This window comes from Puntigrus tetrazona, chromosome 19 (genome assembly GCF_018831695.1).
Source record: "Puntigrus tetrazona isolate hp1 chromosome 19, ASM1883169v1, whole genome shotgun sequence".
In the NCBI taxonomy this organism is placed as follows: Eukaryota; Metazoa; Chordata; class Actinopteri; order Cypriniformes; family Cyprinidae; genus Puntigrus; species Puntigrus tetrazona.
Genome location: NC_056717.1, coordinates 19,923,511 through 19,948,637, shown reverse-complemented (window position 1 = coordinate 19,948,637; position 25,127 = coordinate 19,923,511). Strand labels below are relative to the sequence as shown.

The window sequence follows — 25,127 nt, the reverse complement described above, 5'->3', positions numbered from 1 at the left end:
TTTTCACATGTTGGCGTCGCGCGTCGATGACGTCAGAATGTGTTCCCGGTCTCTTAGCGCCGCCGGGTTTTGTCACAGCTGATGTTGAGACGCGTCTTGGTGACATTTAGTGTAGTGAGCTAAATGTCTAAAACGTATTTAAACGGCTGCTGCTTTCATAAAGCGAAATATTTAGTTACGGTTAGATGAGCAAGATTTCAGTTTACTAAAACGAGATTTCAGCATACCTTTTGACCAACAACACATAAATGAATTGTAAAGAGCGAACACGTGTTATCGTAAATATAATAATAATAAAAATATTTTGGATTTTCTTAACTGTCTCTGATATGACATTAATTTGATATGTGGACCATTCCCTGTCGTTTGTTTGGGGAAAACGCTGCCTCGTGTTACCACCACGATTGCGTCAAATGACGAAGACCATATTTGGGTTTTTATTGGTTACGCCAGCCGGGGGCGGGGCTAACAAATCAAACCCGGAAACGAGCATAACAATAACAAGAAAACAAATGATTTGCAGTCTGTACACTTTCCATCCCACCAAAGGGCAAAATATTGCACTTTTCACAAGTTCTTTTCACACATTAACCCGTGTATATATTTAAATATTCTCAACAAGCCGAACAAGCAAACTTTCAGTGTCAAACTGTGTATAAATAATACATTGAATTCATCTGAAATCATGCTCTCGTTTTTTTAACTACATGAAACGGATACTATTTTCAAGCTTGGTAATATGCCAGCTACTAAAGTGGTAGTATTTAATCACGGATGACTTAAATTCATTATCCACAGGCAATAACTTTATACTTTCACCGCGGCTACCGCCACGCATAGCTTTAAAGTATTAACATTGTATTCAGTCTGGAAAATGCGTACAGACGGATGAAGCTATAGGTGTAAGACTATAAGGTGTAGTTTTGGGATGGGGAAACTGTCTGAGATCTAGTCGTGGTAAAGGGGAGGGGGTGATCCGCAACACAACAGGAGATAAGCTTGATTTGTTCATACTTCTACCACTGGGGCTCTTCTGCATCTTCGCCATACACAAACGCGATGAAATTAAGCGAAAACGCGGCATGAGCTCGACGGAAGCCAGCGGCACCGACACATCTGCCACCTTTTAACAACCGGACGCGCGTTTCCTCCCCGGTTTACCGACTTTGCGGTGTTCGGGATGGGTAAGGAGGTGAACGGCGTCTCTCGGAGTCGCTTTGAGGCGAGTAGCCGCTGTTTATTTGCAGATTGACATGTCGGTGTAAACAATCTTGCGTTGTTGTTGTTTTTCCACTCCTAAACGGCTTAAATAATGGGGGATTATAAGTGTCGTTGCAGTGGAAGAGGCCGAGCTTCCGCAATCATACAAACGAGTTCAGCTCTTTAATGACTTGTCAGTCCGTAAAACGCGTTCAGTAATGTATGTTGACCAAAGGCAACATTAAATCCGGCGTTGTGTCTCTGTTAAGTAGCTGCGTTTTGTTTCTCGTCAAGACTACTTTGTGTCGGATTGTATAAACGCGACCATTGTCCCGAGCTTAACGAGGCGCTTTAACGTTTCTCTGTTATTTACGCGAAGCAACAGTAGGTCGCGACCTACGCTTCGATGGTTTTTATAAATTAAACTGGTTAGCTGAGATTATGGGAGACGGATAATGGTGGTAGGCCCGCAGGCTGAAGTGGGGGAAAACAGCCGGCCAAAACAAAAGCTGGATATATACACGGGCCTTTACGCGTAAAAACACAAGCGCATCACAACTCTTTAGTGCCCGGGACAGCTGGGCCTTTTTCGCGCAAACATTTAGTTTGTTGTTTTCCTCGAAGACGCGCGATCAGCCGTGTTTAAACAAGTTCTAACTGTGTTTACATCGGGTGGGTCTCAAAACTTAGTGAGCTGACTGCTTAGGCGGCGTTTTCGAGGCGTATCAGCTGCCCGTGGCCGCCTGTGATGCTGTCTAGGTAGGCGGCTTACTGGGTTTGACACACAGCCCTAATGTTAAGGCACATGGCATTGATGCTATCCTTTAAATTCAGGGAGATGTAGACATGCCATTTCTAAATCAATACATTGCGCCAATGCTCTACCCTGTGATACGTTTGAAATGAATCCTGTCCTAACCAAAAATTTACCACGGCGTCTAGTTTCCACCACATTACCAATCTTTTGCACACACAGTAGACATTTACAACTTTAAAAGCTATTTTTTTACCGTTCAGGGTGTGACATTACTAACAGATCGCCAATATTTTTTACGTAGACCAACTTTTCTCTTTGTACGGCATTTTAATTTTTATTTCTGATTAGTTTCAGCATGGCTGATGGGACCGTGACATTGCACCAGATATAAAAGAATTGGAATTAAATAGACACTGTTAGCATGTAACACGTTTATTTGTGCATTATAGATGTACACAAATGCTTTTTACGAAACATTCTCACTAACATTCGAAGGACCTCCCGTAGTCGTGATAACAAAATCTTCACTTAAATGTCTGGGTTGAGATACAAGGCCTAGTCGCGGTATTTCTATCTCAAAGGCATGAATGCACTCAGTATTTAAGAAGCACTGCATTGTTACCGGCTTAGGCCTGTGTCTTTTTTTAGGATCGGAGCGATTATCTGGACATTGTTTTGGTGACCGCAGAATGAAAGTTATATTTACAGATGACTGACATCTCATCTCATGCTCGGTTGCTTGATTGTAGCAGTGTTGGGGAAAATGGGGATATATCGTACAGCAACTTTATTATTGTGCTACATTTTGAGACCGTCTGTAATTTGGATACCCTGACAGTGTTACTGAGGAAATGGGATTGTTTATGGGTCAACAGAAGGTATTGCTGACAAAGATATCTGGGCCAACCAGAAAGCTAGAAACCGTTGCATTGAATGTAAAAGGAAGTGAGTGCCTTTTTGTCATGAAAGTTAGCTAATATAAAAGATGAGATAACAAGAGCTGTCGTTCAGTTGAATTAGTAGCAGTTTAGTGAAATAAGTGCAAAGATAATCGGAAAGATATTTAAAAAGGTTAAAAAGTTACACAATACTTGCATGCTGAGAATATGCTTAAAAGGTTAGAATAAATAATTATTTAAAAAAGTTAAACTTCATGTGCTAAAATAGCTAAAAACGCTAAAAATGATGCATGCAATTACTAAAACCGTTTTATTTTTCGCTCGTAAAGTATGTATGAAATGTACCCATGTCAAAGCAGTTACAGGACGCGTCAAGATATAAAAGGGATCCGGTTATGAGAAAAGTCGTCAGATGAGCTGGAAACGAGTGATCCATCATCCCTGGTTTGTAACAGTTTGCAGTCAGACATCACATGGCTCGTCCTTAAACAAACAAACAGATGGAAAGTCGCCTCGTGCAGCACGGATGGGTGAAAAGAAAGAGGAACAACACAAATGTCAGAGTTCGTGATAAAGAATAGCTGTGAGCTATCTCGCATATTGTTTGTTTGGCTTTCTCGGCTGAGTCAATGCTTTAAAGAGACTGTTCACCCAAAACTGAAAGCTCGCTCGTCATTTGTTCCCCTTCGTGTCGTTCCAAACCTGTAATGACTTTCTTTCTTCGGTGGAGATTTTTAACAGCAGTTTTTCCGTTGCGTTGACGGTGAAGCTGTAAAAATATGATTAAAGGGCCGTTAGCAGCAAGAATGAACTATAAAGATGACATTAACTGTATTAGCGTCACGCTAATATACGGTAACTTTCTTTATAAGCAGACGTAGCAGTTATGTCTCCCGCTGCTTTAAATGCTCGATCTCTTTAGTGTCAGATGGATTCTGATTGGCCTCCGATTCGTTCTTCATTCCAACGATATTGTTCCTCTATGATAAATGTTCTGCTGATTAGTGATTTTTGACTGTTGGAATCAAATGCTTGTTCAGATCAAGATGGGCTTATGAAATGAAATCAGTGTTTTTGTATCTAAACAGTAGATAGGCCAGCGCACAGAAACAATTTATGTGCGCTCCACTGTTCTTGGATGTGAGGTAGACACTTCTTAAAAAAGGGAACATCCGGTCCGGTCTGAATTATTCAGCAGGACAATCTGTATCTCTTGTTACCGCTTGGAAAAAAGGTTTTGTGGTTTGATGGGAGCGGGATAAGACCTCTGGTGTTAATTTCATGTAGTATATTTGGCACAAAGTCGAGCCTGTGTAGGGCAAAATCGCATTTGGGAAAAAAACTAAATTAGGGATTGAAATCCCCCCCTCAAATAAATTAGCTGTGTGTAATTGTTTCAATGTTAAAATGCATTTCTGTGCTACTGCCGATTTACAAAAAGTGTTACAAGAACAAAGAAGTGTCCTTGCAATGAGATATTCTGTGTATTAAAGAAGTAGTTACTCTAAAATAAAATAAAAAAATTACCTCATTAAGGCTATCCCTATATTTTTTCTTCTTCATGAGAACAGATTTCGAGAAATGTAGCATTGCATCACTTGCTCTGCAATGGATCCTAAGCAGTGAATGACAGTCCGAACAATTGATGAAATTATGCATTTATTTTTTTTTACAAACACGCAGATTTTTGTCTCATAAAATATTAAATAATGAACCCGACTCATGTGGATCGTGTTGTATGCGTCAGCTTTTTGGACTCTCATTCTGACGGCACCTGTTCACCGCAGAGGATCCATTGAAGAACAAGTGATTATTTGATTGCAAACTGAAAATATAAAAATAAAAGCTACTTCGACAATATTATTCGATTGCTGCAAATTTTTAGGAATCAGTAACATAAGTGACATTTGAAAGTTTTGATGCATGCATATTCATCTTTGAGTCATAAAACTAATGCAGCTTAATTTGATGCGTACATACATAATGCTTTAACAAACCTTGATATAAATTGACAGGCTTTTTTCACATGAAAATATAAAAGGCGGTTTATATTATACACAGACGTATCAGCTTGTTGTGTTGTTGAAAGTGTGTGATTTGATGTAAAACCCTGTTGGTGACCTTCGAACTCATGAGACACAGTATGATGAAAGCATGTCCTTCTGTCTCCTCAGATGTTCTCCAATAACGACGAGGCTGTTATCAACAAGAAGCTGCCGAAGGAACTGTTGTTACGGTTGGTGTGAAACCCATTCAGCACCCCTCTCTCTCTCTCTCTCTGCTTCATTTCCTTATTTTAATAATGTTGTCTTGTTAATAATCTTAATCACCTCCATCTTCTCCGTCTCTCCGTGTCCTTGCTGTTTTCAGCGCGTAGACTTGTTTTCAAACAAACAGAAATAACAAAGACTTTAATGACACTCCTATCGCAGCTTCTTGTTAATGACGTTCGATAATAGTTGTGATGTTTTTCTGCAGAATTTTCTCATTTCTGGATGTAGTCACACTTTGCCGCTGCGCACAAGTCTCACGAGTAAGTGTGTGTGTGTGTGTGTGTTTTCTAGGCACTTCATAGATTAAACTGGTGCTTTGTGGCACATTAATGTCTGTTTTGACATTTGCTTGGTTCTCGCTTTTTACAGCCTACGAAAAGGCACTGTCAAAACATCTGATATAACGTAGTGGATAAAATCTAGCTTGCCTTGATACTTTGTCAGGATATACAGCTGACCTTAAATAGCTGTCTTGAAGAGAAATGCAATATTATTCTCCTCTAGAATGATATTTTTACTGTCTGTAGCTGATTATTGAGTTCAGTCTCTCTCTTCTTCTCAGTCATGGAACCTGTTGGCCCTGGATGGCAGTAACTGGCAGCGCATTGACCTCTTTGACTTCCAGAGAGACATTGAGGTGAGTAGACCGTAGCTGCTCTCAATCTGGACAGTCCACATCTCGGTCTGAGGTGTAAACTACAAGGATTTTCAGTAATACAGAAGTGGCTAAAGATCGTAAATCTCTTTTATTTACAGGGTCGTGTGGTGGAGAACATTTCAAAACGGTGTGGAGGCTTCCTAAGGAAGTTGAGCCTTAGAGGATGTCTAGGAGTTGGAGACAGCGCTCTCAGGTGGGAAAGGAGGAGCAGATGATTGTGAAGCACGCTTTCACAGGAAAAGAATCGCTTGAAGAATCATTTGTGACCCTGGACCTGAATTTAAAAAAAAAAAGAGAGATTTAGACGTCATCTGAAAGCTGAATAAATAAGCTTTCCATTGATGTATGGCTTTTTTTTCTCTCTGAAAATCTGGAATCTGATGGAGCAAACAAATCAAAATAGTGAAAAAATTGCTGAGCAATGCATATTAATAATTCAAAATGTTTTTATATTTACAGTAGGAAATAAAAAAAATATCTTCATGGAACATTACATTACTTAATGTATAGCTGTCTACTGCAACAAATACACTAGTGCTATTCATCACTAGTTTCGTGCTCCAGGGTCACGTATGCAGATGGCACTAAAATTGTATATGTATAATGTTTTTCAACATTTCCAACGTATATGAATTTGACAGAAGGTTTATCCAAAGCAATTTACACTGTTGTTCAAAAATTATAGAAATAGTAATAGTATTATTAATTTTTTTTGTTTCGTTTGTGCAGCACAACTGATTTCAACATTAATAATATTTATTTAATTAAAAAATATATAATAAATTTCAAGTGTAAGACATTTGTTTTAAATAGCAATACTATATTGTTTCCACATAGACTGAAAACAATTCTTACTCACTCCAAACTTTTAAACATGGTTAATTTGAGCTGTTCAATATGTAAACTTTTATTTTGCATAAAAATATATCTACCTGATTCAAATAGGCGTTTTGTCTTTGTCTCAGCTCTACAGTAGAAAAGACCGACCAATCAGAAATACTTTCTGCCTGTCCGAATTTTTGCAAACCCAGCTGAATTAGCTTATAGTACCTTTGCATTAAAGTACATTTAAGATTTGCCATCTTTCATGTATGAATAGCTTTAGAGCAAAAAAGGCTTACTTTATTACGTTGCTCCTTATAAATAGTGGCCTGTGAAGAAAGCAGAGCTTTAATATTCACTTTTAATATAAAATGTGTTTTTGTCTCCCGCAGAACGTTTGCACAGAACTGCAGAAATATAGAGCTGCTCAGCCTCAACGGCTGCACCAAGATCACTGACAGGTGAGGGAAAGATGGGACGTGGGGGGGAAATGTTTTGTTGATCTCTGTCGAACTCCTTTCTTTCTTTTTGCAGCACCTGTAACAGCTTGAGTAAATTTTGTCCCAAACTGAAGCACTTGGATCTCGCCTCCTGCACCTCGATCACAAACCTGTCCCTCAAAGCTCTGAGGTCAGCGTTCGCAGATGCACACTCTTGCTGGTCATGCAGAACTTCTCTCTAGGGCTAAATGACCGTGTCTGTGTCATTTTTAGCGAGGGCTGTCCGTTGCTAGAGCAGCTGAACATCTCGTGGTGTGATCAGGTGACCAAAGACGGCATACAGGCGCTTGTGAGATGTTGTCCGGGACTCAAAGGCCTGTTCCTCAAGGGCTGCACACAGGTAATTCTGTGCTTTTCTTTCACCTTCTCAGTCTTGTTTTGACACGCTTCTAGCTAGTGACATTTAAATGTGCCATTATTACCTCCCCGCATAGTGCTGTTCAACTAAACTATTAAAAATAATAAAAAAAAAAGTGATTGAAATAGAGCTGAAAACTTTTAATCATTATTTAAACCTTTTTTTTTTATATGAACATGAAAATTAATACTACCTTGGCAACAAACTGAAAAAAAATGTAACAAATATAAATAAAATTAATAATAATAATTAATAATAAAAATTACCAAAACTGAAATTAAAATGAATTATTTTAGGAATTAATTATATAATTATTACTTAATTATTCTTAACTGCAATTAAAGCATTTTAAATTCATTTTAGGTAAATGAAATAATGCTGGAAAATCTAGAAAAAGTAAACTAACTGAAATTAGCTTGGCTGAAATACTCAGTACATTTAGAAACTGGTTGAAAGCGAAATAAAAATTAATTAAAGCCATATAGAAGCATATTCAAAATCTAACAAAAATGGCAAACGCATGTAACAAAATTACTGAAGCATAAATGAAAATTAATACTGAACAATAAAAACTAAATTAAAGCTAGGTCAGAATATGAATAAATTCTGTAGTCTTGAAACGCAAATGAAAAAAACCAACAACTGTGAAGTAAAGCAGGAATAGATATTTGATGAAGATTTTAAAATGATTTGATTATATTTGACAGTGATATAGAAATATTGACAATAAAGACGCATAACTAAATTTCTAAATCTTAAAATAAAAATGTCAAAACGGTAAAAAAGTATAGAATTAAAAATATTAAGCATGAAATGATCCATAATATTAATTTTATGTTAATTGTTGTCAGTGATTCTGCAGAATGCTCTACATAAAAATAAACGGGCTTAAAACAATACGACAGTGAGAGAATATTTTTTTTTTTTGTGTGTCTAAAACTGTCCCATTAAATCCATTCGTTATCTGTCCTCCTCTTAATAGCTGGACGATGAAGCGCTTCAGCATATCGGAGCACACTGTCCAGAGCTGGTCACGCTCAATTTGCAGACGTGTTCGGTAAGTCCCACGCAGGGGTCGGGTGTGAATGTGTCCTGCGGACGGGTTCTTCATGCGGCTCTCTGTCTCTGTAAATCAAGCAGCAGATCACAGATGAAGGTCTCATAACCATCTGTCGCGGGTGCCATCGGCTGCAGTCTTTATGTGTGTCGGGCTGTGCGAACATCACAGACGCTATTCTCAATGCCTTGGGTCAGAACTGCCCTCGCCTCAGGTGTGTATCCCACACATCGGCTGCAATCCCCCGTAACCCAGTTTTACTCCTCTTTTAAACGATGCATCATTGATTTCCGTGTCTGTGTAGAATATTAGAGGTGGCTCGCTGCTCTCAGCTTACAGATGTAGGCTTCACCTCGCTAGCACGGGTGAGTAAACAATCCCAGAAACAGACCTCCATCTGTTCTGATCCTCCTGAGCTTCCAACGACACCGATCCAGCGCTTCCTCTTATTTCTCTCTCCATCTTTCGTTCTTTCCAGAATTGTCATGAATTAGAAAAGATGGATTTAGAAGAGTGCGTACAGGTGAGTCGCCGTGGCTTGACATTAGGAGAGGAAATAAAAATATCGTTGCATGCGGCATCAAATGTTGAAGCGATTAGTCACTATTGCTGATGTTTCTAAAAATAAATGTAGTAAAAATGGGTGACATTTTAACGGAGGCTCTAAAAACAAGGAACGTATGAATTATATGAGGAGTTTGATATTTGTTTATTAACTTGAATAGAAATCGAATTAATGCAAACAGCTCTTTCTTTCCAAAGACCATATAAACGTTTGATAAGGTTTTAAATTACAAGCGTGAATGCATCTTTTAAAATAAAATTTCGGTTTTTATGATCATTGTGTTTTTGCTTAATCTTTTGTGGAATAAAGCGTAAAAATGATGACTTTTTGTTTCGCAGTTTTCACCATTCTGCGGGATGAAAGTTAGAATTGAGAGATACTGTATAAAGATAGGATTGCGAGTTATAAATCAGGATTTGGATACGCACAATACTTTCAGTACAGTCAATACTGACTGAAATCAGCCTTTTTTTTCTTGCCGTTCATGTCTCGATTCAGAAAAAAAGTCATAATTGTGAGATTAAAATGATTTCTCTTTTTTTAATGGTAAAAACAGGCTGTCCTATATCATGAAATATTAAATTAAAGATAACAAGTTCTTAAAATGATCCCGTTTTGTATTTTATATATAACTATGTATTTAGAAATATAGAATTTTTGTTGCAAACATACAGCAATATACTTATCGCATAACACAATTGATTTATTTTTTTATACAATTGTACGTTTTCTCTACAGATTACAGATGGAACACTCATCCAGCTGTCTATACACTGCCCTCGACTCCAGGTTCTGGTAAGATTTAAAGAACAAAAGTGTGCGGAAAAATGCATATTTCGAAGTCGGCATGAAATGAAAATTCTGTTTTCTAAGTCTTAATGTAAACAATGAATTTAATGTGTATTGTTTAACATCATCACAAAAAATAAAACTTCTAAATAGTACAAAAATCTGACTTTAGCTGTCAGTTTGATGCTTTAATTTAGTGTGATCCATTATTTAAAGCAATAGTTTATCCCAAAATTAAAATAACCCCATATTTTACTCACCCCGAAGCCATCCTAGGTGTATATGAGTTTTGTTTTTTTTTTTTATACTGGCTCTTTTATTTCTATTTCATCTATCCTTTTCTCCACGAACATTCCTATACGTGGTTGCGACAGCTGTGGACTAGTTTATGTTCTTGGTTCTCTCAGAGTTTGTCTCACTGTGAGCTCATCACTGATGACGGCATCAGGCAGCTGGGCAGCGGACCCTGCGCTCACGACCGACTGGAGGTGATCGAGCTCGACAACTGCCCGCTCATTACAGACGCGTCTTTAGAGCATCTGAAGACCTGTCACAGCCTGGACCGCATCGAGCTGTACGACTGTCAGCAGATCACCCGCGCCGGCATCAAGCGCTTGAGGGTAAACGCACAGTGCATTATTCTCTCTAATCGTGTGGCTGTTAAGGAGAATAAAGCCTTTTAGGATTGATATATATATATATATATATATATATATATATATATATATATATATATATATATATATATATATATATATATATATATATATATATATATATATATATATATATATATATATATATTATATATATATATATATATATATATATATATATATTATATACACACACTAAATTAAGTGCAAACTGGGATCCATTTACTGTGATTTTGGTTTAGTTCATTATTCAGAAAAGCGGTGCAAATGTAAATGTAACTGGAGAGATTAGTGATACTTACCTTAGTATTTACATAAATATAAACCATACATAAATTTAAACCTGAATAATATCCTAGAATAATTTAATTAAAATACCTTCAAATAAATGTTAAATTGTAAAGTAGCAATTAAATGCGATACTTTTCTTAAAACAAAATATGTGCGTGTACTGTGTGTGTGTGTGTGTGTGTGTGTGTGTGTGTGTGTGTGTGTGTGTGTGTATATATATATATATATATATATATATATATATATATATATATATATATATATATATATATATATATATATATATGTGTAGAGCCTATATAAATACAAACACGTACAGTATATATTTAGAAAATATTTACATGCATATTTAAATGTATAATTTATGTTATATAAAAGTATATTAAACGAACAGCGTGTTTTTCTTAAAAATATGCAATGCATGTGTGTGTGTATTTATACATACGTAATAAATTATACACAGTACACACACATTGTGTGAACAAAAAAAACTATTTTGGATAGGAGTAATCATTAAATTGTAGGGTTATTTGAACTATGTCATACAATATAAAATGTACAAAAATCACAAAAACAAATAAGTTCACTATTCATTGATTATTATAGTATAAATAGAGTTAGCCTTGACTCATATTTTTATCTTTTTTCAATGTAATTTCATGTTGTATTTTCAGTCTTTTTTGCTTTTGCTGTTTTTATCTTCATCTTAATACTTTAGCATATTTAAAGTTATATTTTTAATTTCAGTTAACAAAAGCTACTCGCGAGAACAGCAGCGCTGATTTTGACACACGAGGGCGCTGACACGGCACAATCATCAACCCGTGCTTTCAGTCTCAAAGCGGATAGCTATTACCTAACATGCATCACTTTAAACTTTGGTTGTTTTTGCCACCATGCAGAATCGCTGCATCTGTTGAGGCTTGTTTATGGTAACACTGAGTTTTAACATTTTTAGCATTCACTACTTCTCATAAATAAGCAAGTCTCGCAGGGCGGGAAGTCATCCTGTGCTTGCGAGCTTCCTGCCGATTGTGCGTCCACAATTTTTCAATCCTTTGTACTTCCTTCTTCCGTAGACTCACCTGCCCAACATTAAAGTTCACGCCTACTTTGCACCCGTGACTCCGCCTCCGTCGGTGGGCGGAAGCCGCCAGAGATTCTGCCGCTGCTGTATCCTTCTATGATGTAAAACGGACTGTGCATCTTGACCTCTCACCCCCTGATCTACCTAGAGCACATGCCGGTGGGTCCCCCGGTCAGATCGGATGGGCGAGACAAACCCGACACCCAGTCATGAGCTTTAAGCAACACTACAGTCCATTCAATGGCTTTATACAAGACATTTACGGTAATTAAAGTGGACGAATTGGGGAATGTGCTACTTTGTTCGTCAGAAACTATTTGGAAAAGAGGACAGTGGGGCCTTAATGAGAAACAGAAGGCCTCTACAAAACGTCATCAGGGTCACGCGGCCACTGACGTTCCTTGATTTTGGACGGACCACCTCAGTTTGATTCGGTAAACAGGAGACGATCACGCGGTCACCAGCTCATGGATTCATGCCTCATCCGTAACACGCTGTGAGCCCCTGAGGAACACACACTCAGACACATCTCTCTCACACACGCACACACAGATTCTCTCTTTCTCTCTGTCTGTGCTGCTCTCAACGGCTTCGTAAAACTTAGAGCTGAGGCCGGATATTTTCGAAGCATGTTTGTCTTCAGAGTCTTGCTCTTTTTTTTTTTTTTTCTTCATCTGTCTTTACGTGCGAATCTCTTCGGGAAGGGGTCCGAGATACAGCCGGCCGCTGGAGATGCTGGGGCGGATGTGAGGTTGAAGATTTAGGCTGTAAGTAAACGGGGCGAGAGGGAAGACAGGAAGTGTATTAAGATGATGAGTGTGTGTCATGCATGAGATTACAGCATCTCATGCCTCGTGTGTGTGTGTGTGTGTGTGTGTGTGTGTGTGTGTGTGTGTGTGTGTGTGAGAAAATCTGTCATTCGCGATCACGGAGAGAACGACAGTGGGCTTCATTCATGAAACAAAGCGGAATGAATTTCTCTCATAAATCCATTAGTTCACTTACGGGCACTTTTGGCCTTGAAGTCTTTAAGACGGTAAATGCCTATAAAACGCACTTTTTTTCACATTTTCATGAATTTATTTAAATGAATCAAATTTAATTGAATACAAAATGTAAACGTTTATGGATACCAAAAACATACGGTGAAAATTACGTGATTCAGGAAAAAAAATCCCTGTTCAAATGATTAACTACCACTTTTGTTCATATATACACCGTATATATGTGTGTGTGTGTATATACTGTATATAATAATAACATAAAAACTTCACGGTATTAGTATAACCCTAAAATGTTCTATTTTTATATTGTAATGCATATTTTTACACGGAATCTCCAAATGAATGCAACATAAAGATACTTTAAATATTTGTTTAATGTCATCTTTTTACTCTGGATCAATGATACAAGCGATACCAATATTGCATTGGTACTCTATAAAATTATATTTTTCACAATTTCCAAGAATGAAATGAATAATTCTACCCATTCAACATTACTATATAAATGCAAGCCACCATTTTTAAACTCGATTAGGCTTTATAAAAAAATATACCAACTTATAATCGAAATCTTCACGTAAACATTTAGCTTTAGTATAACCTAATATGCCTTTTATTTGTTCTTTTCTCCTATATCGTCTCAGGCAACGCAGATGAACGGCAAATACTGAAGTGGTTTACGTTTATATCATCATTTGTCTTACAAAAAAATGAATTAACACTGTAATGAAAAAGGAATGTTTTTATGATGGATTTCTATTGTTTTAGATTAAAGGTCTGGGACAAATGTGAAATATCAAAATATCTATATAAAAGGCATTTTAAAACTAAAACAAAAGGTGAAGGCATGATAATAAAACTATAAAGACTATTTTAAACACGCCGATGATAAATATAAGTCTTCATAGCAGGAAAAAAAACTGTCTTACACAGATATGAATTTGTTCTTGTGTTTCATGAATGAGGCCTGATGTGTTTCAGGTCTGTTTATTTCCAAGTCTCCGCCGATTGTTCTTGATCCACAAAAACAAAGCGAGCATATAATCGAGCGCAAGCGTGTACTTTCCAATCAATGCGCTCGTGAATCATCCGCTGGCCACAAACATGCAGATTTATGAAAACAATCGGAAGCGTTTGTTTTAAAATGTTTTGTTTGTTTGTACCTGTTTTTGTCACGACTGTGTCTATTTTCAGTTTAGCCTCTGTTTCGAGTCGGTGCCACTTGTGGATATATGTCAGTTTCTGTTTTTCCTTTCGTGAATTTCTGTAGGTAAGCAGGTAGAAAAGGTCATTGTTGCAACGAACTGCGGTATATGTAGAATATATGAGTAGGGCGTTATGGAAGTGTATGGATGCGGTGCCGTTTTCTGGCATTGAAAGCATTAAATGTTTTTTGGTAATGATACTTGATGAAAACTGCAATTACATTAAGCCACTTTGACATTCATTTACATTCAGTTTCTTTGAAAAGTACTCACGCTTGTACACTTTAGGCAAGAGGGCACAGCGGCTGGGGTTCCCGTACCGACTGCCAGCTGTAGTTTGAACACATTTTGTGTCTGTCACACACTTTAGAGGAAAGTGTTTCAGCGGATCGGAGTCATATATGCAATAAAAAGCTGTATTTTGAAGTAGGTTTTCTGTATGTTGTGATAGTATGAGACTTGTAGATGTCATCAGGTGCTCTTTTTTATTTTTTTGATGATCTGTCAGGTTTATTCTACACCTTTTCTTCATCTATTTCTGAGGTTTTTGCTCTCGACTTTGTCTAAACCCCAGAGATATGTTTGTCTATTCCAGTCCATTTTTTTTTTTTTTTTTTTTTTACGTTGATGTGATAATTTTTCAGCTGCGTGTTTTGACACAGTTCTGTGATTTACTGCCATGCAACTACTTGGTTAGCAGAATTGTTCGCAATATCTTCTTTTGTGCCGAGAGAAGAAAAACCGCATGGCTTTGGGTAACCTAGCCCTTCAATCATTTTCGTGGCACCTGAGATTAATATTGTATGCATATGGAAGTTTTCGCACGCATTTTTCATTTGAGTTCATTTGCAAGCGACTTCAACAGGTTTAGGACAATCGATCAAACGAAATGCTCTCAGAGCTAAACAAAGGTGAACTCTGACGACAAACTTTACGAAGACGTATTGCTGCCGAACTGCACGTACGCAGTTGAACTGAATTTTTATTCAACCGGTTTTATTTACATTAAACGCACGAGTCATCCTGAAGAAATAAGGCCGCTTCTCCAGTCGTTCTGGTCTGGTTTATTAGTCATGGAATCGGCCAGTATCTTTCCAGGTTGTATTTCATTCCTCAAAAAGTAAGATTCTGTGTTGCTCAGAAAGAAATTAAGATCATTTTAAAACAAGATAATTGCACGGAAAGCAATATCTCAACACAGTAAAGGAAACAATTAATTACAATTGGTTATGTTTAATAAAAAAAAGTTTAGGGTGAAATGTGACTTTAACTTCCTTAAAGTGCCCCTAAGTGAATAAAAACATCCAGCGAAGTTTTAAATCTGAAAGTGCATCGTGTATGAAGTTATTGTGTGGTAAAAGAAAGAGCAGACTCTAAATCATTGAAACAAGTGTTTAAAATGAATGTTGATGTCAACGTGAAACTTCATCATAACTTTTTGCATTGGTCTGAATGAAGATGCACATTCATCCTCTGTCACTAGGTGTCACTTTTGGAGCGGTTTAACGCAGCTGTTTCCTCTGTAACACAAAGCAGGACTGCGCCACTTTATCAGGCGTTACAAGCGTTAAAATGAGATTAGTCAGACCAACGGCCAAAGATTAACCTCACGCAGAGGAGGGGTTTGAAAAAATGAATCGTTTGGGGGTTGTTGAGCAAGTAAGGTGCAAAATAAATGCATATTATAAGACAGTTAAATGTTTTTTGACCTCGTATGCATGTTAACGTATGCGTACCTTTCATAACCCATAATAGGGGCACTTTAAGGTCCACCCCAAAAAAGAGATGTGCTGTTTCACATCTGAGTTTCTTTCTTTCTTCTGTTGAACGCAAGATATTTTTATTTTAATCCATATTTTGAAGAATGTTTCTAAACAAGACGCTGATTGACTTAATAGAGTTGTAGTCCATGGCTACCATCAGCTGTTCAGTTACCTGTATTCTTCAAAGTGTCTTTTTTGGTTTAAGAGAAGAAAAACAGTTAACCAGGTTTTAATAAAACATGAGGAGGAGCGAAGGATGGTACGAGTTTTATCAATTTGGCCCGTCACTGACATTTTGTACACGCCGTTTACTCAAGACTAGGTTTCACAGTTTGCTTTGAGGAATACAACTTGAAAAGCTTGTAAATGAATGAAAGTTCAGTTTGTTACTAGAAACATGGCCTTAACAAAGTTCAGGATTATGTCAAGATGTTCTATTTTTCTTCCTGTCGATTATAATGCCAGTGAAACACCAATTCTTAGTAGCTTGTCCCTTCTTCACTTTTGTCCTTTTAGTATTTCAGTTAAGTGAGAAAGTGAATCTCAGACACAGTATGGCTCATGCGCTTGTATGAACTCCATAATACAAGTATTGTCATTTTTAAACGGTGGCGTTGTAGAGTTCACTATTACTGGAAAGGCCTCAAAACATTGAAATCATTTTTTCCTAGTCAGCAATACCTAAATAGTAATCACCAATGCAGTTTGCTCATGTCATGTTAAAAAAAAAAACATCTGTCCCTTGTTGCTGTTCTTTGGATATTTTGTTGTATTTTACCTCATCGTCGATGCTTAATAAGCTCTGTTTTTCTTTCTATCTTTTTGACATTCACTCTCACACACACACACACACACACACACACACACACACACACTTTGAAGGCACCTTCTCAATCAACATAGTTACCCATGCATGGCTATGTATAAGTTGTGGAGTCCAATTTTACAACAACATCACAGTCAAATGTACAATCTGGGGGGTCACAGTTTGAGACGATAAAATGACTGATCAGGGCGACGTGGACTTTTGATTAATTTTGGTCCTTGGGGATTAAAACCTTCACAAAGACTTTATTTTTATTTTTTTATTTTTTTTTTTTTTACAGTTAACCAATATATGGATATGGCAGTATGAATAAATATATAACTATATATTATTAAGAGCTGTGTGAACTTTTCTGTTATTGTTTGGACAGATGTTTGTCCCTTTTTTTTTTTTTACAGGGTTGACCTGGAGGTTCAGAGACAATAAAATTGTTTTTGAATTGATCTTCAGAGTTGGTAATTGAAGCGGCAGATATTTGTGACAACGCTTAAAGGAACAGTTTACCCAAAAAGAAAAAAAAATCTGTCATTTACTCACCCTCGAGTAGTTCTAAAGCCAGGTTGTTTTGGGTCACCATTGACTTCCATTGTATTGTTTTCTCCCTATGGAAGTCAATGGTGACCCAAAACGGCCTGATTACAAACTTTATTCAAAATATCTTTCTTTGTGTTCAGCAGAACGACAAAGAACTTGAGGGTGAGTAAATGATTTTTGGGTGAACTATTCCTTGTAATGTTCAGTTAAGAATGTTAATTGTAGTATAGAAATCCACCAGACTTGATGAAACGCTTCATGCTTCACCTCTAATGTTTTGCTTCTCCAGAAGAGGGCGGTGAAAGCGGTTTCTGAATGAGAGATTAGGACATCAAATCCCAAATCTCTTTTCAACTCATTAAAAATTAGCTGACTCATGGAAGCACGGGAACCACGCCTCGGGAATTTTCATGACACAAGCGGTGAACCAGCCTGACCTGGATCACTGCAGTAAGTAACATGACGTGCATCTCAATCTATTTTTTGAGCTGGTATGATAAACAAAGATAACAAGAAAAATGACGCGTGTTTAATGGAAACGAATGCATTGTGTAATACAGGAAAATCAAAGAATGCATTTGTTGGCGTCCGATGCCCTCAATCACACAAACACAAAAAGGACAAGCCCTTGCCATCACAGGGCTAAATCATTCCCAGTATTTTTTTTTTTAAGTATTTGAAAGCTTCGTCGGTTGCGTTTATGGTCTGCAGAAGGTTTACAGGAATTTCCCACCATGCCTCTGAATCTATTTAGCAAAAAATTGATGTCAAATGTGGGAATGTAGTCGAGCTTGATTTAAGTATGAGCCCCTCATCATTATCAAGCATATTTTTGACCCTGGCGATCACGTTCACATATTTTGAATATCATTGCATTTCCTTGGCTAAGCTACAAATGTTTACACGCAATAGTAAATGGGATGATATCACAACCCAGAAACCTTAAACTACATTGTTTACCTTACAATACGGACCTATTCATTCTAGCACATTTACACCCAGTTACAGTTGCGCATATCTTATTACAGTTTAATGCGTGCAGTGCGGTCTACGTGACCCTGCACGAGTCAAGCAGTTAAGGAGAACATTGCAATGCCTTAGAAAGAATAAACTACGGACATAGGTTTTCTTACTCATTTAAGACGTCTCTTGTGTGAAAATTTAACACGGCATCGTCTGACCTGAGCCTCTGTTAAATTTTAAAGCATGTTTTAATACCCATATTTATAAAATGCATACTTCTTTGGCACGTGAAATCTGCCTATAGTTGTGCTGGAGGCAAGAAATGTACTTTTGCAGTCATTTAACATTTATTTAAGGAATTTACGGTTCAACTGCTTTTGGGAGTTATACTTGAAATGCTTCTATTTGTCTTCTCAACCAGAGCGCTTGTTATAAAAAGGGATAGTTCCCCAAACCATTTGACTAAAATCTGCATGACCTTTTGACTGGGAATCAAAATAGAAAATGGTTTTAAAAATGTCCAATTGGTTCTTTTTCATAGAATGGATAGACAGAGTGTACCCAAAAAATGCAATATAAAATCAGGCAGTGTAAAGACATTGAAAAGGTTGGTTTGTTCCTCTGGTAACCCAAACAATTGCTAATAACAGCTAACGTGTGGATATTTTTGGTTTCCGCTTTTAGTGTACTTTAGATGGAAAATACATGACGTTTTAGCATTTAAATCACATATTAAATGTTGCAAAATAAGTTTAAAATAGCTAAATTTGTCATGTATTTTGAAAGAAAAGATTGCTAGGGTAGTGTGAAAAGTCAGTAAATTTAGCAAAAAAATCTGGCAACACTGAAAGAAAGAAGAAAAGCGGGAAAGGGTCACGTGCCGAGATTCAAGCGAAGCGTGATGTGGTGAACCTGTAGACGATTACGTAAATCACAAAACCGTAAACGTTTCTAATTTTGCCCAGAAGGAGAGAGATATGATCTGTACAGATGCAATCACCACATTCGCAGGCAAGATCGTAAAGCAGCGTCATTTTTGAAAACAGTATTGTTACGCAGTTTGTCTGTTTGAATCCTAGACATCTTCCACGTTTTGTTGTCATTTGTTTGTCAGGAGTGTATTATATGACGTGGAGATTGTTTCGAAAGGAGTTTGGAGAATTAATGAGTGATTGGCGTGTAATCAAAACCATAAACGCAGTGGCCTGTTTAACTACCAACTATCAAAACCTAAATTCTAATGCTAAATTATTTTTCCATACACATCTGTATTTTAAGGTTTAGGTATATGTAGTTAATCACAATATTGCGAGCATTATAGTAAACCAGCAATCAAAAAAAAAAAAAGAAAAATCCATGGCAAACTGAAAGTAGTAATAAGAAAGAATTACAATTACGGAGAATCAATAAATACAAATTTATTTTAAGTGAATAACATGCAGTCATATGCACAAACACATACTTAAATTATAACACAAATTATTAATCCACTTTAAATACTATTTACTCTTTCGTGAAAAGTGTCGTGACTCGTTTTCCTTGAAAAGTGTCGTGACTCGTTTTCCTTGAAAAGGTGTAAACACTGTTACTCGGTGCCGTGAGAACCCCCCCGACAGGCTCAACAAAAGAAAAATGAAGCAGCCTATGGCATGACTTCATTCGGTGCGTCTTGAGTTGCTGAAATGAAAACGCTTCAGTAAAGTTGATCTTTTGACAGGAATCTCGACTGAAGGTCTTTGCTGCACATCTGCGTCCGATATCACAACGCAGTATTGGGGTGTCCACTTCATGTCCAACCCTTGAGAACCAAAATCTTGTTTTCCTGTTGGAGACGATTAATCGTTTCATTTTCGAAATTTCCAGCGTGAATGCCGCTCTCATATGACGTGGAGATTGTTTCGAAGTAATGATGCCAGATTCCGTCACTCGTAGCTCCAAACCCAAACACATTCACCTGTAAGAGATTATTAATGCATCAATAGTGTCTCATTCTAAAGCAAAGGTTATTATTCTACGCAGAGAGAAAGATATCAGCACCAGAACCACATCATACACACGCTAAAGTCCATTTTACCTCGTCACAGACGTGAAGAGCGAATATCAGTGTTAAGAAACCGGTGGATGGATATAATCCATGCCCTTCTGCCCAGTTATCATAGACATATCTCAGGAATTCTGGGTGGAGGATCATCACCTGAAAACAATAACAGAGATAAATTAAGGACATTTATAAAACATGCACACAAGCAAACCTATGCATGTTAAATCCAATCATAATTTATTTAATTCAGGAGGTTTGTGTTATTCACCTTGTCCTTATTTGCTTGGATTGTAGACGGCACGTCGGTGTATGTTCTGTAAAAGAATATGCAACACAGATATCAACAAACAAAAGCTAAAAAAAAATGCTATTGTGTGATGGCGAAGGCACATAATGTTTAAAGTCGAAATTTCTCTTTTCAACTTTTAGCAATTACATTCTCCGTTTAAGATAAGAACGATGTGCCAATACAGACGCATTAAGTAAACCTTTAACCTAACTATATTTCCATTCGGCAGAGCCAGATTCCTCTACACAATAGATGTTCGATCATGCTCATTTCCCAACAGTGTGTCATTAACATACATCATCTGTTAACAGCACCTGTTACGTAAGGAGAAACTTCATTTCCATGAATGGCAGTAAACTGGAACCGTATGAATGGTTTGAGTCTAGGATGTTCTGGCTTCATTCTGACTTCACCGAATCCCAAGGTACTACGAACATTGTCACTTCTATGCTGCGGTAATCTTCTTCAAAATATTTGCTGTCCTTTCAGTAATTCAGTATTCATTTTTCATCAGCCTACTTAAAGCCAAAGTTGGGTTTGAGCATCTGTAAATCAAACAAATACGGCCACATGGAGCTTCATTTATTACAGAGTTGAATCTACTGCCGAGTTGTTTGGGGTAACTGGCAGATAATAATGAAATATTCAATAAAATTTAGCTTATGATGGTCTTTTGAATGAGATCCTTTTGTTGTACTGAAAAAAAATTGATCTTATAAAACAGCACCCTTTACCAATAGATAAATGTATAAAACAGCGATCAGGTAAAAGCCATATAGACAGTGGTCCATAGGGTTTCCAGAGATCGTCGACCCCCAGTGGTGAATTATTAACAATTATTAATTAATGAGACAAGAAACCTGTTTACTGTTTGATATGCTTCCCAAATCACTTCAAAACAAATGTTTCACAAAGCAGCGCCTTGAAATGTTCTTGTTTCTTGGTGTTTTAGTTCAGGTGGTGTTCTTAGTGTTCTGCGTGTTGCAATTGTATTATTAAACCATGTTTAGCGTTCATCTGTCATATTTATGTGTAAAATATGTACCTATTGCTTATTTGGAGGATTTTGAAAATTGCATATAAATCTATCAGCTAGTTTACGGTCTTGTGTTCACAAATGTATGTTTAATCCTTACTCTGTGATGTTTTTAGTAGTGAAGGCACTGATGAGCCACTGAAGGTCTAGAATCTTAACAGGAAGGAGCACCAGATGGGTGGAGTTGTCCAAGTCCATGGCACTCTCAGGATACAGAATCCGGTGAGTCGTCTTTGACCCCACGTCCTTCTCATAACCTTCCGTCGGGCCTTTATTTATCCTGAGGTTTGAGGTATGATATTTTAATGAAAAGCCTTTTTTGCACATCTGGAATCACCCAATCTAATGTGATCTTGTGACTCAAGGCATTTGACCTCAGCCTCAGTCGATAAATGCACAACATATCCATTCCATCAATACTTTTTTAGCTCTCATTGACTTGAAGAGTCAAAGGCGAACTTAAAGGCAACCAAAAGAGTCCAATATCATCTCACGTACCTAATGACAAAGTCATGGAAATCTATGAGAGGCCCATAATGGGATCCCAGCAGGTTCCCAGAGTTTCCCACCACAGCACAGGTTCTGCAGCGATCTGGACCGGCGTCTGAGTAGTGCTCTTCATCAGGAAAGAGAGAAAACAGCTGATCCACCGCCTCCGTGTAGTTGCCGGCATTTGATTGTAGCCCCTGTGTGATATTATTAAATCAGTTATGATCATAAAGGAATAGTTGACCCAAAAATGAAAATTCTGTCATCATTTACTCATCTTTGAGTAGTTCCAAACCTGTATGAATAAGAACGCTTGTAAGCAGGCTGTTTTGGGTCACCATTGACTTTTTCTACTATGGAAGTCAATAGTGACCCAAAACAGCCTGATTACAAAGTTTCTTCAAAATATCTTCCTTTGTGTTCAGCAGAACAAAGCAATTCATACAGGTTTGGAACTACTCGAGAAGGAGTAAATGATGACAGAATTTTCATTTTTGGGTCGACTATTGCTTTAAATATAATAGAAGTGTACTACTTCAAGACGTTTACAGTGCCTTATGAAAACTTGTCTTTATCTCTGTAACTATGGTTTTTAATAGTGAAAAGTGAAATTACGCATGCTTGTTTTCTCCAGCCACATCTTTCTACGTTGGACTTAAAGATCAAATAATAATAGTTTTTTGTTCATCATCTACAAATAAATACCAATCACATTTATATGTGGTATGGTAACATATTGAAATGTTCGTGAATAAGTACATTTAGTAAAAATTACAATATTAAAAAAAGATTTGTTAAAATTTTTTTATTGCATTTAATTGATCAAAAGTGCTACAAAAAAAGTCTTTTTAACTTTCTATTCATCGAAGAATACAGAAAAGCAGCACAATTGCTTTCAGTATTGATAACAGTAAAAGGAAATGGACAAAGAGGATCATGTGACATTTTTTTTAAGGATCATGTGACATTTGAAGATGGGAGTAAATGATCCTTACGAAAAAAATAATAATTTCAGTTTTGGGTAGCCTTCATCACTTTCAAAGAATGGATCCGCACTCGCTCCATCTTCTCAATGACTTAATCCCTTCTCTCTGTAGCAATTGTGACACTAATATAACGTTTTTACTGTATTTTGGATCAATTAATCACAGCCTTGTTTACTGTACAAGCACAACAAAGCCATAAAAAACAAGTAAAATAAGGCAAGTACTGTATATTGATTTTGCAGTAATGTTTCTCACCTTCCACCACTTGGAGACATTTGCACCTAATGCACTGTTGGTGCTGTTGAGCAGAAGTGGAATGTTGGGATTGTAACGCTCACTAAACCAGTTACTATTTCCTCCGTCCGCCACACAGATACTGCACGCGCACGGCACTTTCTTGGAGACGAAACCGTAAGAGCTGTAGTTGAAAACCAGCACAGAGCTTTGAAAGTACAGAAGTACCAAGATGGTAGTGGAGCTCAGGAGCGCAGTCCTGTAGCGTCGGTGCTTCAGTAGGAAAACCCACATCCTTATATCAGCGAGTTTTGAGGCTTTGGTCACTTCAGACAGAAATATAATAGATCTACAGAGGGAAAGAGAACGAGAGAGTGGTTTATATGGAGATGCAGAAGAGACATTACAGTTACGAATGCAATCACTCCACTATAAAATATAATGTTGTGACTGAAAAAAAACAAACCATAGAAACCGTGTGGGTCTCTACTTGTCCCCTTTTATTGGAATATGTCCCAAAACACTACCTGAAACCATTTTAATGGCTAATAGTTCATGGTTTTTAATGTAATTGTATTTGTAGTGGTAACCTTTTTTTCTAGCAGAGACAGCAAACCATAAACCAATAAAAATGTAGAATCTAAAAGGGAGTTTTAAAGTTAGTTGAGTTCTGAAGGTGGTAGGCATCGAGTAGACGCTTAGTTTGTGGAAAACATAAATACTATTGAAGTCAACTATTGAATTTCTTCTGTTACCAGTAACATTCAACATCTCATTTGTGTTCTACAGCAGAAATAGTCACACGGGTTATAAAGACAGGAGGCGAGCAGCTAAACGGTGACAAAACTGATATTCTAGGTGGACTACCCTTTTAAGTAAAACTAGGTTAGTTGCAGTGATACACTCACCTACATTTTATTCCGTTTGCATCGACATTAAACAATAAGAACTTCAAACCACAAATTAAAAATTTAGATCAAACAGTGAGCTCTATCTAGTATAAAATACAGTTTCTGTTTCTGAAAAATGCAGATACAACTCTTTATAACATTTACTTTTATAGAAGCGCCCATAAAAGTGTGGTATAAGAAGTTAGGAAATAAATATCACAGTCATTTATTTAGGTCCGACCTTTGAAGCTACACATAAAACCAGTTGGTGACTTACTTCGGAAAGATCCTCGCAGGTGTACTTCACAGATGCTTGCGTTATTAGACCTGGCGGTGTGTACGGTAAGACTGCTTCAGGTGTGTTTTGAGCACTGTAACCTGAGCTTTATTTACGGTTAAGAGGCGAGGAGGCGGCGCGTGTGACTCCCTCTCTCTTATAACGCAGGTCTCTTTAGGGTACCGTATAATGCAACACCGGGAAAAAAAAAATTCCTCTTTGAAACATTTCTCGAGGGATCTACTCATCGGGTAACGCGGTTGAGTCAGGGCCGTTTCACAAACGCGCCTTTTCGTTGTTTTTCCGCGTAGACAACACGCGCTGGGCGCACGTGGTGAAGCTTTGCGCGTGCATTGCGACACGGCGTTCTAAAAACGCGCCGATTTGAAAGAAGTTTAACTTTTAAACGACGCCCCACGTAGTCCTTATTACCTCAATTCTACTGGCCTCTTATTATTATTGCAGTAATGGTTATTCAGTCTGCGAGCTCAGAGCATCCTGATTGAATTAGCCTGGAACTGGTAGTACATTATAATCATGAGGAAATAAAACGATTCATGCAAGTTTAAAGACTGGTATGTGCGTGAATATATGTATATTCAGATCACTACAAAAACTGCTGCAAACTGTAGATTCAACTAAAAACCAGTTTGGTGTGTCACCAGAAAACAAGCCAGA

At 37.3% G+C, this 25,127-nt stretch overlaps 2 protein-coding genes across 3 annotated transcripts; one reads left to right on the top strand and one right to left on the bottom strand.

The window, feature by feature from the left end:
- Window positions 1-947: 947 nt before the first annotated feature.
- fbxl20 (F-box and leucine-rich repeat protein 20) lies at window positions 948-17,657 on the top strand. 2 transcript variants are annotated; one of them, XM_043218082.1, is made up of 16 exons: window positions 948-1,222; window positions 5,031-5,092; window positions 5,335-5,389; window positions 5,692-5,766; window positions 5,886-5,980; window positions 7,002-7,070; window positions 7,144-7,239; window positions 7,323-7,449; window positions 8,450-8,524; window positions 8,605-8,738; window positions 8,829-8,889; window positions 9,003-9,047; window positions 9,828-9,884; window positions 10,286-10,498; window positions 11,905-17,165; window positions 17,534-17,657. In XM_043218082.1, the coding sequence occupies exons 1-15, from the start codon at window positions 1,181-1,183 to the stop codon at window positions 12,010-12,012; spliced, it is 1,314 nt and encodes a 437-aa protein (XP_043074017.1). In that variant the 5' UTR covers window positions 948-1,180; the 3' UTR covers window positions 12,013-17,165; window positions 17,534-17,657. The 2 variants fall into 2 exon arrangements, with proteins under 2 accessions (XP_043074017.1, XP_043074018.1); XM_043218083.1 differs by having other exon boundaries at window positions 949-1,222; window positions 8,608-8,738; window positions 17,534-17,656.
- A 1,948-nt stretch (window positions 17,658-19,605) lies between these two features.
- Window positions 19,606-24,606, bottom strand: LOC122323282 (CMP-N-acetylneuraminate-beta-galactosamide-alpha-2,3-sialyltransferase 1-like). Its single transcript, XM_043217010.1, has 7 exons — window positions 24,450-24,606; window positions 23,304-23,631; window positions 22,072-22,259; window positions 21,674-21,853; window positions 20,517-20,562; window positions 20,282-20,401; window positions 19,606-20,161 (listed from the first exon to the last, which is right to left on the bottom strand). The coding sequence occupies exons 2-7, from the start codon at window positions 23,574-23,576 to the stop codon at window positions 19,994-19,996; spliced, it is 975 nt and encodes a 324-aa protein (XP_043072945.1). The 5' UTR covers window positions 23,577-23,631; window positions 24,450-24,606; the 3' UTR covers window positions 19,606-19,993.
- Window positions 24,607-25,127: the final 521 nt, after the last annotated feature.